The 18,108-nt window shown below is 35.2% G+C and overlaps 3 protein-coding genes across 3 annotated transcripts in view; 2 read left to right on the top strand and 1 right to left on the bottom strand.

Annotated features, from left to right (window-relative positions):
* LOC113497234 (ATP-binding cassette sub-family G member 1-like) overlaps positions 1–18,108 on the bottom strand; it is a 68,889-nt gene that overhangs the window by 38,660 nt on the left and 12,121 nt on the right. The window lies entirely within an intron of this gene.
* LOC113497445 lies at positions 10,801–14,325 on the top strand. Its single transcript, XM_026876998.1, has 2 exons — positions 10,801–11,991; positions 14,263–14,325. Exons 1-2 carry the CDS (start codon positions 11,011–11,013, stop codon positions 14,323–14,325), a joined length of 1,044 nt encoding a protein of 347 aa, XP_026732799.1. The 5' UTR covers positions 10,801–11,010.
* On the top strand, positions 15,347–17,114 carry LOC113497238. The gene has a single exon (XM_026876700.1). It carries the CDS (start codon positions 15,378–15,380, stop codon positions 16,839–16,841), a length of 1,464 nt encoding a protein of 487 aa, XP_026732501.1. The 5' UTR covers positions 15,347–15,377; the 3' UTR covers positions 16,842–17,114.

The raw sequence follows: 18,108 nt of genomic DNA, 5'->3' as shown, positions 1-18,108 counted from the left end.
CAAATATCGCATAATTCGTATCTATTACCTATCTAAACTCATAAATCATTTTACATACATCATAACACATCTGATAACTCGCACCTACGAGCTTATGTCAAAACATGTCTGCATAGGAAGGATTTCACAAAATCCATGTCTTATGAACTAACCGAGAGGCCAATGTCCCAACGAATTGCATTAGACCGGTTACATTCATGTAGTTATGGATACACTCTTAGTCACGTGTATTCGGTTACGCCTGACTTGCACTGAATCGGAGCTGTGTTTAAGGTAATCACGCGATATTACACAGCCCTTTCAAATAATAATTTTAAATCTGGACTGTATTGCTTTGACTGCAGGGCAAAGTCCTTTTTCCATACAGAACGGGAATGTGCTTTGATCACGACGCTTGCTCGTTTGCTAATTGTTGATTTCATAATGCAACGCTGGTTATCACTTCATTCACTACTCATAACCAAGTATGAATCAGGTCTACCTACTGGTCTGAGTTCGCACTTGCAACGACATGTATACAAAATCGGTCATTGAACCTCTAGGTGGCTAGCTAGGGCCCTTAAGAAACATATTGTAAATATGATTTAGATAGTAGTACATGCGTGTAGTTGTGCAGAATTCATGAATACGAAAAGCGGACTTTAGACTATAATTATAGTTTCGAACAAAACCGGAATCTTCAACCATGAGCTGACATGACTGCGGGGTCGCGAGTCGCGTTCGAAACTAGTCCGGCTATCCTGATAAGTACGCGTGAGTAAACCTCATTAATATATTTATGCGTAATTGTCTTTTAATGCGGAAGGAGAATCAGGTGTTGAGACGCAACTTAGAAGAGACCTATGTCCAGCAGTGGACCCCGATAAGCTGAATTGATTGATGAATCTTCATTTAAATCTTTGTTTCTGAAGATAGCATTGAGTACTAAACTTCCTCATCACATGTTCTCTTAAAATGTGCAGATCCACGTCATCATATTTTTGCTATTCTGCGTGACTTGCAACTATTTCAATGCGACGAAGTGAAGGCTTTGTGTACTCGTACGCTTAAATTTTTATCCGCCCTTGCTTTAATTGCATGACAACTAAGTAAAATTACAAATGTTGCACATAATATTCAAGGAAACTAGTTGAGTTGAATGCAAAATTATATTTTAGTACACTAGACTTTGACATTTCCAGTTCCAGTTCTTAATAAGATTATTATCAACCTACAGGCTTACCTAAATTTTTATTCAAATTTAGATCCAAGGCTAACACAAAAGCAATGTGACTTTAGAAAAAATGGTCAAGAATCTTGTAAGAATTCGGTGTGGGAAGAAAGTAAAACGAGAATTTGAGTTTTCTTATATACGACTTCATTCATATACGACTTTTGAAGTATATTACGATAATGGATAAAGAATTTCATAAATTCCATATCACATAATCTCTTTTCTAAGCTTTTGTGTTTTCGACCAGTCAATTTCCTTTCCAATGACCTGCGAGCCCTCTATGCAAATTACGATGGTCGTTGCGTTGAGACTTGAGGCACGATTGAGTAATAAACATTCTGACTTGCTATTCATATTACCATCATGCCGACAAACGACAGTAGCGGAGCTATGAGAACCTTTGCCAATAAAACTAATAGAACTTTTTGAAATCTTTCAAATAAAAAACCGTTACGATTTTGTACCAGATAGTGACGACAAACGACACTACCACTTCTTAAAATAGCATTGTTGTAGTTTCAAAAGCGGGAAAAGGTACTACAAGACATAGAGCGGCATCTCTCTCCCTCAGAGGTAAGTGAACTAAACATTGTTTTGCACATATCATGAGAGCGTTGACAGATTGTATTACTATGACAATAAGAACGAGGTCATAAAATACGATTACTAATTGAAGAGCACCATCGAGAGTATTTATCGTAGTAATTATGAATTTCCGCATCCGAGAGCGCACGCAAAAGGAATTGAGTGACTCTAATCGCTTGTAATCGATTAGTTTAAAACAATCGTTACGATTATATTCCTAGTTATGCGATTCTTAAAACAATATAGCAGAAGACAAAGGCCGCTAGTACCTCAGACGTTTGAAAATAGAGGAAAAATTATATCAACTACTAAAGTCTCTACATGTTTAACACATTCAATCATGTTATTTTACATTATAATGTAAATAACTCTTTCTGGGCTGTTAAAGAAAAACAATGTTACGAGTGTGCTCTACCGGTTGCCAACATCTGTAGGTACTTTAAAAGTCTAGACACTGCAAGTGACCTTAACCGAGAATAAAATGCCGACTCTGTCCATACCAACTCATAAACATGGAATTAACATCTTAACGATACATTTTCACATGTAATTAGGTATTAATTATAAAAGAAACCAGCCTTGTTTTGACCTAGAGATATATGTAAAAATTATGTCATACTGCATGTGATTGCATTATTATTATTCATGTTTAATTTACGTTTCGGTGCTCGAAAATAAAGTGTTGCTGTAGATTTCAAGTCAGGAAGCAAAAATACGGACTGTTCAAAATGCCTATTTCTGCCTTTCTTTATAACAATTTTACGTTTTTCATTTTCATTTAGTTTATAATCTGTCAAATTCCAGTCCTTACTTTTACGTTATGCTAAAATATGCGTATCGGCGTCTACGCTACCGCTTGTCGTCAGGGCAACAATGAGTAAAGTAAGTGGTTCCTACAGGAACACGTCAATTACGGCTCAGACAGTCCACTCTCTCCAATGAACCATAATACGTATGCGATGGAGATGTATAATGAACCTTTATCTAGATCTTTTTGTATTATTTGTTCATTAGTCATTGTGAAATATTATTTTTAATGTTTTTTGAAACCCCCGCGACACAAATATTTAATTGCTTAGTGCAGGAGACGTAAAAAAGGAAATAATGAAACTTGTTTGAAAGCGAAAATAAGTTTAAAACCCTTTTATCGTATATTATAACCAAATTCGTTTATACAGTTAGATAACATTTGAATATCGATGCTATAAACATAAAAGTATCTGCACTGCAATACTTTCTAGTAATCGATTACGTATTCAACATTTTATATCAACAGATAGATTAATTATCGAATGTTTAAATAACGGGAATATTACTTAGGTTCACAGACACGCTATCTACATGACCTGTTTTTAATTAACGTGAATTTTAAATAGCAATACTTTACTTACGGTTAATACAGTAACGTAAACAAAATTAGTTGAACAATTAAAACAACATCCGCATTTTAAAACGGTCACGCATCGGCCATTGCCCTTTCATATCGGCTTCAGTTTTGTTAAAAGGTCGTATGTTAACAAATATGCTATTTTGTTTTGAAATGTTTTAAAATATATTAGTAAATGCATCCTCCTTGAAAATATATTCGCAGGGAATATGAATACTTAATAGCAAATACGAAGCAATCAATCAAAGACTCCATGTCTGATTATCGATTAACTAAACGCGATTAATAAAACTAAAGAGCTCGTTGCTAACCCAAACGGATCGATTAATTTCTAGCCATTATTGAAGTTTACTATTTATTGGAAATTTTTATCATCAACGAAATTTAATTAATTGTCAGATTTCAATCTGATTTTAAGATAATAAGAATTGCTAAGGTTAAGTACTAACACTAAAATTAATTTTAGCTCTGAAAGACTCAAACGTCATTTGATCACCATAAAAAGACTAATCGCGTACATTTTTGATATACGATACTTCGCGCAATTTCGAAACTTTTGACGACGTTCAAAATACGGGACCCACGGTTTAACTAGCGTTTAAAATAACTTACTCGATGACCCTGACTCACAATACAGTTTCTCAAGAAATGTGTCATTAATTATGGAGACTACGTCGTATGGTAATAACTGAACATTTACTATGTACTGTTTTCTTAGAAAAAGACTTTTAAAACGTCTGGCTAGTAAGTCAATGAAAAGTCTGTGTAAGGCATGTATGACATGTCTTAAGAAGGTCGACGTTGGGTAGAGTCAGCCTTATACTTATTGATGATGAAAAACTCAGTCAATAGTTCTACATGAAATCTACTATGAGAATCTAATAAGCAGATCATTTGTGATGTGGAATTACTTACAAATTATACCACTTACTTTGTTAATGTTATTGCTTTTTTTACCTGACAATTTCGTTTGGAAAAACCAAAAAAGCGGCTCTTGGTTATGGAGTTCATTAACCTTAAGGGTGAAAGATTAATGATGTATCTTAAATATGCTTTAAATGAGAAATACGTAAATTTCTGTTAAGAAGAAAAACGCTGGATATTCTGCAAAATCTGACATCGGAAATACATTACATAGAATCATAAAATAATTATAAATCAGTGAAACTGTTATTAAACATGTATGTATTAATTATAAATTCGTTTCAGATTCTCGTTAAAATCCAAGGTCCTCATGAAGTACATCGCGTTACCCTAGAATTCCTAGTCACATGTTCGATCAATAAATTACTCAGCAACATTGCGACCTAGGCATAAATCCTAGGTATTATTACATGCACTAAGTACGGTAATCACATATCCACAATGGTTCGTTGCACCGTCTTGTTCCCATTTAAAATTAATGCTAAACCAACCGTATTACAATAACATTAAGGTATAATTTCAAATGGTTAACCACAATCATAAATAATGAAAAGGCAATCAAAATGCATCGCTTTTTTCCTATTTATGGAGCTGAGTACAAGTTAGAAAAAAACAATTGGCGGTTCGACTACAATTGCAGTTTACAAATATAGTAAATGAAAAGGAAATCGGCTATACCTTAAGCTAAACGTTAACGAGCTATGGCACAGGTTATGCACTACAGACAGAAGAAGTCAAAATGTACCTTCACAGCCTAAATCTAAAATCACAGGTCGGTCAAAGCAACGCACAAATAACATATCCCTGTCTACGTCTACAAGACGAGAACTGAAAAAGGGTTATTGTCACTGTGAGTCGACTTCCAATTCTAACGACGACTTTTCTGACTAAAACGTGGTCAGAAAATAGGTATTAACTGTGTCGCTTAATGGCTAAGGCTAAGAAAGTAAAAGCATAATATGCTATAAATAAAGATGGCCAATTCTTCAAATGAAACGAAATTTCATGAAAATCGTATTGTGAAAAAAAGTTTATCGTAACGATATATTATACCAGATATTATACCATTTATACCTTATTATCTGCTTTATGTCTAACTAGTACCTATTTGCAAGTCGTTTGAGTCAGAATAACATTGCCACATCATTTCAATAAAGATACAACTGCGTTTGATGCAGTTATCTTTTATCAATATGGGAAGGTGGGGTAAGACGGGGTAGCGAGGTAAGATGGGGACCCTCCAAAAATATATAATACAGTATTAATTGAAAAGTTATTTTGACGCCATCTAGTCGTATTTATCAGTACTTGTTAGAGTCGCAAAAAGTTTGTTCGAAGGAGCGCACGATTCTTCATGGTAAGTACATTTTTAAAATTTGAAGTGGTTTTATCTAATTATTGAAGCATATAAAGTGCATGACTGTTATAATGTATGATAAACATAATGTGTGACATATTTTTTTTGTTAATTTGTATTTATTTTACTATTGTAAACTCATTAATTCATGCCGGTTTCTTTTGATTTATAACCTCTAAAAATTCAATACAACTTTTAAGTCCAGTTTGGGAAAGATGGGACACTTATGTGGGGCAAGACGGGGTAGGTACCCGATCTTATCCGCTGAGTTGTTATTCAGTTTGTATTGAGATTGCATTCAACATTAACTATTTTTTTATAGTACAGTTCCAAAAACAGTAATGTTGTCATTTCCTGATGCTTAAATGGCTACACCGCCGTAAATCATTTAGCAAACTCTCCACCTCCACCAACTGCTTCAACCTCATGTCTCAAGCAGGCAACAGTAAATGATTATATAGATAATGATGCATTCCATCTGGTTAGCCCGAAAAAGTTAATGCTTTATTCGCGATTCGCCGAAAAAAGACCAAGACAAGTTCGAAGAAGGGGAAAAGCAGCTATTATTACTGCTTTTCTATATAAAAAAGAATGAGAGGAAAACTAAAATAGGTAGAAACTAAAACCACATGTAACAAACAAAAAGTAAATGACAAAAATAACAATAAAGAGAACTTGAAAAACCGAAAAAGCGAAAAGGCACAGAAGAAGAAGATACAGAATGTCTATACTGTCGCGGCTTGTATTCCGATTATCATACTTGTATCACTTATCGTACTTGAGGCAAGTGAGCGCATTGTGTCTGTGCAGGAGTGGAAGACAGCGATGACGAAGCTGAACATATCTGCCCGGTTTGTGAAGATGACGGCGCTTAAATAGTCTATACCCCATCTTACCCCAGGGGTATACCCCATCTTACCCTATAGGTGGGGTAAGATGGGGTGATTCAGTTATTTTTTAAAAGTTTATATTTTTATGAGAAGAACTTATTTTTTTTTGTTTTGACTGATTGTTATTAAAAGAAGAAAGACTGATTATTTAATTAATAAAAGTTCCTACGTTGTGCAATTAAAAAAGATGGGTTTTATTTATGAAATACCTTAAGGTCCCCGTCTTACCCCACCTTCCCCTACATATTTGTAGTTATTGTCATATTAACTTCATAAGATACAATTACTTAAGCAAACCTGTGGAAAAATAAAAATAAAACAATTTGTCGTTGTTTTATTTTTATTTACTTTACTAGCTGTTGCCCGCGACTTTGTCTGCGTGATTTTCAAGATGTGAACAACTATGAAGTATAATAATAACGATCATCGCAAAAATGTAATGCAATATTGAAAATGAAACACTTCTTTTTACATTTTAAGCTTGCTTTTTATTTCTAAATTATAATGAATCTTGAGCGGCCCAAAGACTATCAAATGATTAAATCAAACACATTTCATCATTTACGTAGGTTTCCTGGTGTCAAATATTTCACATCTGTTTTAATGACTTTTTCTTATTTAATCCCAAAAAGAGGGGCTTATAACTTTGACATATCTGCCTGCCTGCCTGTCTGTCTGTCTGTGACATCATAGCTTCCGAACGAATTGTACAATTTTTATTTAAACGTAAATTATGTGCGAGTGTTCGTTAAGACATGTTTGACAAATCGAGCCGTTTAAAAATGGGGGGGGGGATGCAAGTATGAAAAAATAACAGAAGGTATAACTCAGTCTTAGCACTTCTGCTAAAAATGTTTTACTTTCGAGGGTTTCCATTTTCTAATTGGGTGGGTTATGACTTTCGAGCACGTCTGTTCTTTGGCCGGCCTACACCTGAAATTGTTAGACGGATTATGAGGTATCATAAAATTATTATTGTACTGTAACCAAAGAGGTAAACCAGAACCATATTACTGAGGCCCCGGTGTCCGTTCGTCTGTCTGTCACCTGGCTGTTTCTCAGGAACAGTGATAGCCAGACGATGTTTTCTGACGATATAAATAAGATGTCAAATTATTTTTGTGGACGGAGCTGGTGAAGTGAGAGTCGGGCTCGGTAACTGTGGATGTTACATAGTGTCATAAGATATAAGATTTTGCAAAATTGCGCCCAGATAAACGGTTTCCTGAAACACGTTATGTTCGATTGTCCTCTTAATATTAAAACTGATCTTTCTCACAAACATTTGGAACATTTCCAAAATAAAAAAGTTGGTAAACGTGTTATCTTGGCCCCCTGGTGTTTTGATCATGATTTGCCTTTAAATTGCTGACAAATAAAGAGCGTGAAAAAAAAATTATCAGACCCCCCCTTTTTTCAAATTGACAATGACAAAAATCTAAAGTATAGGATATGTTTAATTTGTGATGTTACGAAAAGCAAAATATGAACATAAAAGTGACTTCATGCGCATGAGTTCTATTTACTGTACCAATTTACAAAAAAAAATACGTATTTTATTCGTTAACCTACCTGACGATCATTGAAGTAAAATACCGTCATCCCTACTGCATAAATGGAACCCAAATAAAGACTACATGAGGTTGGTTATGAGGTTATGCTGTCGATACCGACAGCCAAAATGAATCTTCCAGACATTGTATGACGGATGTAAGTGCTGATAGCTAAACGCTATTATCAGCCTTATTGGAGAAATTTCCAAAAATATGTTTCTAATCCTCGTCGGCTTAGCTTTGGGATCTCAGAAACTCATTCAGTCTCGTTCCTTCCCCTGTTTTTACCAGGCTACGGAAAAAGAAAATTTTAAATAAGTAGAGATTACAATAAATTGTTAAAGGAATCTTTGGAAAGGCCACGTGTGCGTTGGATATATTGAAAATTGGAAATATTGAAAAATCCCAGGTATCAGTAGACATTGTTCTATAATGTCAAAAACCTTCGAGCGTACGCTCTTATTGATTGATAGCTTTGGTCTCATAGATCTTTCACATTGCATACCTATTATGAAGTATTTATGCAAGTTTTCTGGGCTTTTCTATCCGAAATACTTTTGGCCTATGTAATGTTGCAAATTTAAGAAAACATTATTTCATTGTTTGAAAGGCTTTTTTTTGTTTGAAAGTTTATATTTTTGTTGCTAGTTGTTACAGATGAACCAAGGTAATATAATTAACTGTGTCGTTCAGTAATTTATTGTTATGCATAATTATAGATGAGATCAATGTGAACTACATGCAACTTTGGGTTGAGTGTCACTACGAATTCTTTTATCTTGAAGTAGCATCGCCACCATTACCGAGCTAAAAACATAGGTATATACACCTATCGTAAATAAACACAAAATCATATTACGGCATTCTACATTTGAACTTGAGTAATTTTAGTACTCCAATAAAAATAAAAATAAAAATAATTTAAGTTCCCTTGTTTCAAGAATGTACCGATTACGAAGTAACATTTGCATCAAAAGAATAATAATAAAAGTATTAATAGTTTATGTTTCTTTTATTTTAATTATTGTCGCGCTAGGTCTAAATTTGACTTGAAAGAGAATAAAATGACTGATTTTGTGAAATTGATTTACTTTCGAAAAATATTATTGCTCTGCCAAAAGTCTTAAGATAAATAGCGTGATGTTTTTTGAGTAAATTGATGACCGTGCTGCCTACTACTCAATGGGGTGAAAATACACTTCATAATTGTATTACACGATGTTACGGGTGAGTCCAAAAATTTAAAACTTTACTGCTCATGCCCCCTGCATAGTAGCGTTATGGTTTTTGTATATTTGTTGTATCATGTGTACGATAAGGTTCATGCACAATTTGAACGAAATATATTCAGTACTTTATGAGATAATTTGATATTTGTGTACAGATATAAAAGGCTCCTGCTCACCCCCTGTAACGAAAAGCGAGATAATAAGTAAAAAGTATGTTGACCGGACCTCTTGTTGATATTCTCTGAAAATATGAATCAAATCTATCCAGTACTTTCCGAGATCTTTCCGGACATACATACAGACAAACAGACAAACAGACAAACAGACAAAAATTCTAAAAATCATATTTTCGGCATCGGAATTGTTCGTAGACCACCCTCCAATTATTCTTTTTTAAAATTATTCAATGTACAGTTTTCACTTTTCTACAATTTTATTATATGTATAGATTATTTATTTAGTTTTACAAGTTTACGGATATTGTTGAAGTAACGAAAATGCAACCTATAAACGCCTTATACTTAGACTAAAGCTTCAGCTTCTATCAAAGAGCTGTAGTGTAACGCAGAGGAAAACTGCATTTTGTAAAGCCTTCTCAAGGTCAAAGTTACGGCGAAAGAGTTTACGCCACACGGTACTGGCCGAAACCTTTCTAGACTGTTGAGTCACGAATAAAATGTGGGCCATTTTAGACAGACAATAAAACACCGATCGCCTGAATCCCCTCATCTTATGCGTGACGTATTGCCTGCTTTTTTATAAACTTGAAGAAGCAAGAGCGGAAGAACGACTCGAAGTAGTTTTTGCAATGGGCTTGGTACCAATTAATGCTACCAAGCCCAAACTGATTCTTTGGTCGGTTTGTTTCCAAATACCTGTTTATCAAACTAGGTAGCTTGATCTGGAGACAGGTTCCTCGAGAAGCTAAGTAGCAAATTGGCAAAATTATTCCAGAGATAGCCATTACTAAGGTATAATAGGTGAATCGAAGATGAAAAATATGATCATAAACATAAACATAAACAAATAACCATCCAACAAAGTTTATAAAAGTAACAACCCTTGCTTTTAATCGATCACGTGGCAAATTTCGACTACCTTTCACGATTCATAATACAACTTAGTGGTGACGAAAAGAGGGAAGGACTAAGACGGATGAACAGAACGAAGGAGCCTCAGTAATGGGCAAAATGACTTTTGCCCTTTGGGTATGGTACCTGCCCTTTTTAAAGGCATGCTCTGGTCCAATATGCAGAGGCCTTATTTATAACTTCAGTATACACCGTGATTTTTTAGTCGTCTTACAAAAGCAGCCCAGTTCATTTATCCAATGACTAGAACACGTTCATGATAAAAAAATAGGTATTTATGAGATTTGAATAAATTTAAAATGCAATTTTTTTTCAATATTATGATGCAATTCTTAGTTTTTTAGAAACACAGCTCTGATGAGAGCGCGGTCCGAGCCTTGTAACAATGGTGAGGGGCGCGGGCGGCGGCGTTTTTATCATTTTTATGAGTAGTATATTTCAGATTTAGTATATTTCAGATTTCTCTTGTTTAATTTTTCTTCGTACTTACTATCTTAGTTGATGATAAAAAAATAATAATCGCGCCTAGGGGTATTTTACGTCGGATACATGAACTGGGCTGCTTTTGTAAGACGACTAAAAAATCATCGTGTATACAGCATAAATACATATACATATTTCAATCAATATAATACCTTTAAAGGCGAAGGTACAAATTTAGATCCATTTGGATAAACACGATTAATTGTCTCAACTAATGTTAAAGTCGTTTCAATAAAACAAACAAACGTACACTTACAGTAAGAAATCAAAAGAAATACAGAACTGATTGTGTTCTAACATGTTGGTCCGTGTGTTGTTCGCTGCATTATTCTTGAATTGTAAATGTGCAAATATAACAATTGGAAGAAACCAACGCGGACATCAGAATTTAATAAAATGCATAACCTCTACCATCAAGGAATATTTCACGACAGGATCAAGTGTTGCATATGTTGACATGAATCCTGATGATGACGAGCTGTTGAGAGGTCTCCACTCTACAGCTACAGTGCCGCTTGTGTTAAGACTGCCGACAGCTCGGTTACCAGTAAGTAACAGTGGATACCTTATAACTGCACGGACCGTGGAAGCCTTCTGTAATGGTTTTAAGGATATGCTCAGAGATTTCAAGTGGAACCCATCTGCACGAATCTTGATTGTCATCAAATCACTGAAACAATTTGAACTCAAAACTATTTTCGACGTGCTCTTAAAACAACATGTGATAAACGTAGTCGTAGTAAACGGCACAGACGACGCGCTCCTCTACACGTACAATCCTTTCGACCACTACGGTTGTGGCAGGAACTACAAACATGTCGAAGCTCTCGGGCCGTGTTTACAAACTGATACCAATTTGTTTCCAAATAAACTGGTGACAGGATTACGGAACTGTACCCTGCGAGCATCCGTGCCACATCGACCACCATTCGCTATAAACCCTGCTCGTGTCAAAAAAGGAACTAAAATGGGAGCCGAACAGTATGCATTACAATTAATCACAGAACCAGAAGAAATAAAAGTAAAATACACCTACGATTTTGACTTCGAGACCTATACGACTATCACACCTGACTCAGAAATAGATGGTCCATTGGATAAACTTAATAAAGGTGAAGCTGATGTCATGTTCGGCAGTGCAATGGTAGTATTATCTCGAATAGAAGCCTTTACTTTTATTACTGGATATTTAGACGTGAACGATGAAATTCTATTTCTAGTAAAAAGATCTGAAAATGTTCCTGCTTGGAAAGTCCTCTACTTGGTGTTTCAGCCCTCAGTATGGATATTGTTAATAACATGCCATTTAATGTATGGCATAATGATAACGAAATTAATTGGAGCCAAAGATGTAACGAGTATAGCACTTAAGTTATTAGTAAGTCTTGTCGGCCACGGGTGTAAAATCCCTCGAGGTCGGAAGGCACAAACTTTATTTTTGATATGGATATGGTTCGGCTTTCTTATGAATGGTTTTTATCAATCTATCCTTTATAGCTTTACTACTCATCCAGTGGACGAATACCAAATAAAAAACGAAAATGATTTAACTGACTATAATATTAAACCTTGCCTAAGTAAGGCAATGGCCACTCAAGTACTTTTTGAATATAATACAATATTTGCTGACTCCGAAACGCCGGCTTGCAGCAATATGAGCTTATTTATGAAGACAGTAAGCAAATCACATAAATTATACACGCTTTGCCAAAAGACCATCTATGATTACTACAAAATATTTTTTTATGATAAATACGATCGTTCACAGCTTTATGCTTTTGACAAACCATTAACTAAAGTCATCCTAGGGATTTATTTCTATAAAGGGTTTCCTATTACAAAAAAGATGTCGAAAATTGTAAAAAGTCTTCACGAAACTGGGCTTATAAAGAAAAGTTTAACTGATCAACAGTACGCCGAAAAAATTAAATATAAATATCAAGCAAAGGAGTTTCAATATATGGTTGTGATTCCATGGTATACCTATGCTTTTGGTTGTACGGTAGCAACGATCACATTTGTTTTTGAAGTAGTTTATACGAAATTTTTTAATGTTTAAATTTGGCTTAATCTGACACTCTCACCGACTAAATCGAGACTTTATATGGTTCAATGTTGTAGTTAAGTATTCATTCACGTTTTTACAGACTCTTCTTGTATATATTGTCGACTAAATTCTACATTTGTGCCAGTAGACAAGTTACATAGCACCGAAGGCTATGACGAATTTCTTAAGGACGAAGGAAGTTTTTACAAAAGATAAAATATTTATCAAAGTATTCCCGATATTTGCTAGTACACTATTTTCACTGACGCAGGCAACAAGGAGTACCTATACCTCAGGTCTATCACGGCACCCGCGCTCCGGAGTTGGGCGGCAAAAAAAAAAGAAGTCTATGTATATTTTTGGACACTATTTTATTACGTATTTACTTATAATGACACTATTTCAGTTAATATTATTCTGACCCAGTTTACGCAATATTTTCCTATACATCTTTGAAGCCAAACAAATTTAAGTAAAATATAGTTTCGGTGTGCTGAAATTATGGCATGTGAAAAATAAAAGACTTCGGCAAAGTGAAAAAAAAATAATGTTGGGCAAAAAGAAGTTTAATTAGATAATCCTGGTGGAAAATGATCTGAGATTATCTAAAATTAAGTCAAACGATGGATGAGGCACAAAAAAAGGAAAACGATTGACTGTAAATTTGGTTAGATGTTAAATAAGGGTGGAAAGACATTTATGCAAAAATACGCAAACAGACACCCTGACGACAGACACGTCACACATTGACGTCTGTTAATAGTTTCCGATGTAGTGTAATGAAATTCGGTCAATTTATTTCCAGTTAAATAAAAGGTTTCTCATTTGCTGAAATCGAAGTGTATATTTCAGTTAAGTTGGAGAACCAACTGTTCCAAAAGTTGCTGATTAATGTTTACAGACAAATAAAATTAATGTGGTAAACTTTTTGTGTAATTATTTGAAATCGAATTTCCACAATGGTAGTTGTTATCAAAAAAGTTCAAATGATTCATAGAAATTGGTACGAAGTTAAACCTTTTAATCGATTTATTAAAATTAGTCAGCGACTGTATTCCTCCAACTTTTATCTGGTATCCTGCTCCAGCAGCATATATATTATGTATTTCTGTTTGCAATAGCATCATTTTCACAACTATATCAATTAAAAAGAGATCCAAAAGACAGTCAACCTGCAAATAGTTTTGTTGACATTAAATAAATAATTATTCAATATTAATCTGTAGAAACCATGCTATTTGATTTCCAGAGATTAAGTTAATCAGACCAACCAACCATCGCAAGCAACACCCGTTCCCGGGTATGACGAAAATTTCAGCCATTATCCCCTCGCTATATAACATTGCTGGAGGTGAACCAACCTAAAACCATCACAAGCAAAGCTATGACGTGTGAAATTCCTTACGACTACCATCCTCAGCTCGTTACGTGACCACGGTAAATACTTCCACAGCTTTAAGAAATATATGAAAAGCATATAAGGTTCTTTAAATTTATCCTCAGTTTTCCTGGATTTCCTTGAACATAAGATTCCTTCTTGCAGATCAACCTAACGGCCCCAAGTAAACAGTCTATATGAAAATATTACGCATAGGCTTTTATACTCCTAAAAATTATGGCTTAAAATTCCGGAAGTGTTTATCGTATTGAACTACCCGAACATGTTATATTGGTACTTCTACTAATACTTGGGATATTCAGGCTTATAGGCTTTACCGAAGACTATTCAATACATAGACTAAGTCTTCCGAAATTATATGCCACTAGCTTTTCGCCAGCGTCGAGATTGGTTATATCGCGTTTCCAAGAGAACTCTTCAAAGATTCGGGATAAAAACTATCCTATGTTCTTTCTCAAGGTCAATTCTATCTCTGTACTAAATTTCATTAAAATCAGTTCAGTGGTTTAGACGTGAAAGCGTAACAGACAGACAGACAGAGTTACTTTCGCATAAATTATAATATTAGTAGGGATTCCGTAATTGAATACACTAAGCCAACATATTTTACAAATTGCAGATAAACCAATTCATTTATTATCACATTGACAAAGAAAGAAAGAAAGAAAGATAAATTTATTTGTTAGAAAACGATGAAAAAGCATAATCACAGACAGAGATTTGAATCAATATAATAACTTCAAAGGCGAAGGTACAAATTTAGATCCATTTGGATAAAACACAATTAATTGTCTCAACTAATGTTAAAGTCGTTTAAATAAATATACAAATATATATACTAACAAACGTAAAAGAACCATAAGATGTTAAACCAAAAGAAATGAAGACTGGATTGTGTTCTAAAATGTTGGTCCTTGTGTTTTTTGCTACATCATTATTGAATTGTAAATGTGCAAATATAAAAATTGAGAGAAACCAACCCGGACATCAGAATTTAATAAAATGCATAACCTCTACCGTCGAGGAATACTTCTCGATAGGATCAAGTGTTGCATATGTTGACATGAACCCTGATGATGACGAGCTGTTGAGAGGTCTCCACTCTACAGCTACAGTGCCGCTTGTGTTAAGACTGCCGACAGCTCGGTTACCAATAAGTTACAGTGGATACCTTATAGCTGCACGGACCGTGGAAGCCTTCTGTACTGGTTTTAAGGATATGCTCAGAGATTTCAAGTGGAACCCATCTGCACGAATCTTGATTGTCATCAAATCACTGAAACAAATTGAACTCAAAACTATTTTCGACGTGCTCTTAAAACAACATGTGATAAACGTAGTCGTAGTAAACGGCACAGACGACGCGCTCCTCTACACGTACAATCCTTTCGACCACTACGGCTGTGGCAGGAACTACAAATATGTCGAAGCTCTCGGCACGTGTTTACAAACTGATACCAATTTGTTTCCAAATAAACTGGTGACAGGATTACGGAACTGTACCCTGCGAGCAGCCGTCCCAGACCGACCACCATATGCTATTAACCCTGCTCTAGTCAAAAAAGGAATTAAAATGGGAGCTGAACAGTATGCATTACAATTAATCACCGAACCAGAAGAAATAAAAGTAAATTACACTTACGCCTATGACTTCGAAACCTTTACGACTATCACGCCAGACTTGAAAATAGATGGTCCATTAAACAAACTTTATAAAGGTGAAGTTGATGTAATGTTCGGTGAAGCCTTTTTAGTTGCAGCACGAGCAGAAGCTTTTACATATATATCTGGCTACTTAGATATAAGTGACCAAATGTATTTTTTTGTAAAACGAGCTCCAGATGTGCCTGCCTGGAAAGTCCTCTACTTGGTGTTCCAACCCCCAGTATTTTTATTGATGACAATATTCTATCTAGTGTACTCAATAACTGCAATAAAATTTCTTCAAGCCAAAGATGCATCGAGTATAGCCCTTAAGTTATTATTATGTCTTGTTGGTCATGGGTGTAGAATCCCTCGTGGACAGAAGGCACACATTTTATTTTTGATTTGGATATGGTTTGCATATCTTATGAACAGTTTCTATCAGTCTAGTCTCTACAGCTTGATTACACATCCGGTAAAGGAATATCAGATAGCCAATGAAAATGATTTAACTGCCTATAATATTAAACCGTGCATTACTTCCCCATTGCTTGGTTTTTATAGTATTGAATATAAAGAGGCATTTGCTATGAACCAAAATTCGCTAGATTGCACCAATATAACTTCATTTTTGGAAACGGTAAGCAATTCATATGAATTATACACGCTTTGCCAAAAAACCATCTATAATTTCTACAAAAGAATGTACTATGATAAATACGGCCAGTCAAAGCTATATGCCTTCGACAAACCTTACTCGAAAGTCATCATGGCAATGTTTTTTTATAAAGGATTTCCAGTAACAGAAAAAATGATGAAAGTTGTAAATTATCTCCACGAAACTGGTCTTATAAAAAAAAGTATAACTGATCAAGAGTATGCTCTTAACTTTAAGCACAAATTCCAAGATAAGGAGTTTCAATATATGATTGTGATTCCGTGGTACACCCTTGCTGCTGGATACACGATAGCTACTATCACATTAGTTATTGAAATAGTTTATAAAAAGAAAGGTTTAAATAAGGCTTCATCTCAATAAATTACCTAAATATTATCAGTTGCTGGAGCGGCAAACATTCTCGTTTACACTCATATTATATCCACATGATTCAACTTTATGTGTTTGCGTGTTCTTAGTATTACCTACTTGTTACCTCCGACAATATGCACAAACACCTTTATTAAACTTCGTGATTTACTATTTTTGTATCTCTTTTCTGTCACGGGATAACTGCATGGGAAGAGACCCGGTCCTTTTTAAAGGCATGTACGGTGACACAGGTCCTACATGTAGAAGCCTTGTCGAGAACTTTAATCTAAAATGTGATGGGGTATCTACCAACCAGGGGCCATTTACCCCTGCTCTTTAAAAGAACAAACATGGACGGCCCAAGGTAGCCACATACAATAGCAATAAGGGCTATTGGTATTAATAATGTCAAATGAAATAGTTCCTTCACAAGCTACGGAATACTATAGGACCTGCCTTTCAACACATAACAATGGAATTAAATTGGCAGGTAGTGACTCGCCGGCTCAAAAATGGGCTCCCAATAGGCAGCGAGAGGCAACATCAGTGAGATAGGCTAAAGGTGTAGAGAGGTGCGACACCGATTTCACCATCGCGGGTCACACACCTGGAGCGGGTTTCCTCGTTATTACACCATTAGACACTTCCACCCCCGAGCATATAGCTCTAGCGACCCCTCTCTAGCCAGCTAGTTAAGGCAAGAAAGAGCTGGGGGTCTCCATAAAGAGTGACCCCCTATGGCATTCAAGTTCCGTTGAGTCACTACTAACAAACAGCTCGCCACAAGCTGCCCTGCGGATGTATGCTCCTACATATACCTTCAGACACACATTTTATTTATATCTCAAGGTTTGAAAAAGCATACTAATGCTCTGTCTTCGTTATTATTATTTAAAAATTATATTTGTGAGTTTAGTTTTTTCTTTTGTTTCATCGTCCATCGTCAGCATCGAGGAGGTGACAATATTAACTTCGACCCAAATAATAGCGGGCTTAATTCAAAATCAATTTATTTAATTTGTTACAAAGTAGCACTGTCTAAACGACAAATTAGAATTTGTACCCAAACTCTCCCACTCTGTACCCCTTTTTAAGGGCCCTAGTAGCATATTTTGTCTTTTCATTTACAATATTATTATCTTCATGAGTGACAAATCGATTTAAAAGCGATCCAACAGGTAAACTGCGAATTGCTTTGTATGAAGGAACCGTCCAAGTTGGAGTTGATGCTGATGTTCTAAGGAGGTATAGGTAAGCAGACTAATCAGCCATCGCT

Source organism: Trichoplusia ni, chromosome 9 (assembly GCF_003590095.1).
Source record: "Trichoplusia ni isolate ovarian cell line Hi5 chromosome 9, tn1, whole genome shotgun sequence".
Classification (NCBI taxonomy): Eukaryota; Metazoa; Arthropoda; class Insecta; order Lepidoptera; family Noctuidae; genus Trichoplusia; species Trichoplusia ni.
Note: the sequence above shows the minus strand (reverse complement) of the source record. Positions and strands in the feature narration are given on the sequence as shown.

Excerpts from the sequence above, each read along its gene's own strand:
- LOC113497445 (XM_026876998.1), top strand. The coding sequence starts at position 11,011 with ATGTTGGTCCGTGTGTTGTTCGCTGCATTATTCTTGAATTGTAAATGT. Across the intron at positions 11,992-14,262 it reads ACTTGGTGTTTCAGCCCTCA|TTTTCCTGGATTTCCTTGAA; the intron begins GTATGGATATTG and ends ATTTATCCTCAG.
- LOC113497238 (XM_026876700.1), top strand. The coding sequence starts at position 15,378 with ATGCTCAGAGATTTCAAGTGGAACCCATCTGCACGAATCTTGATTGTC.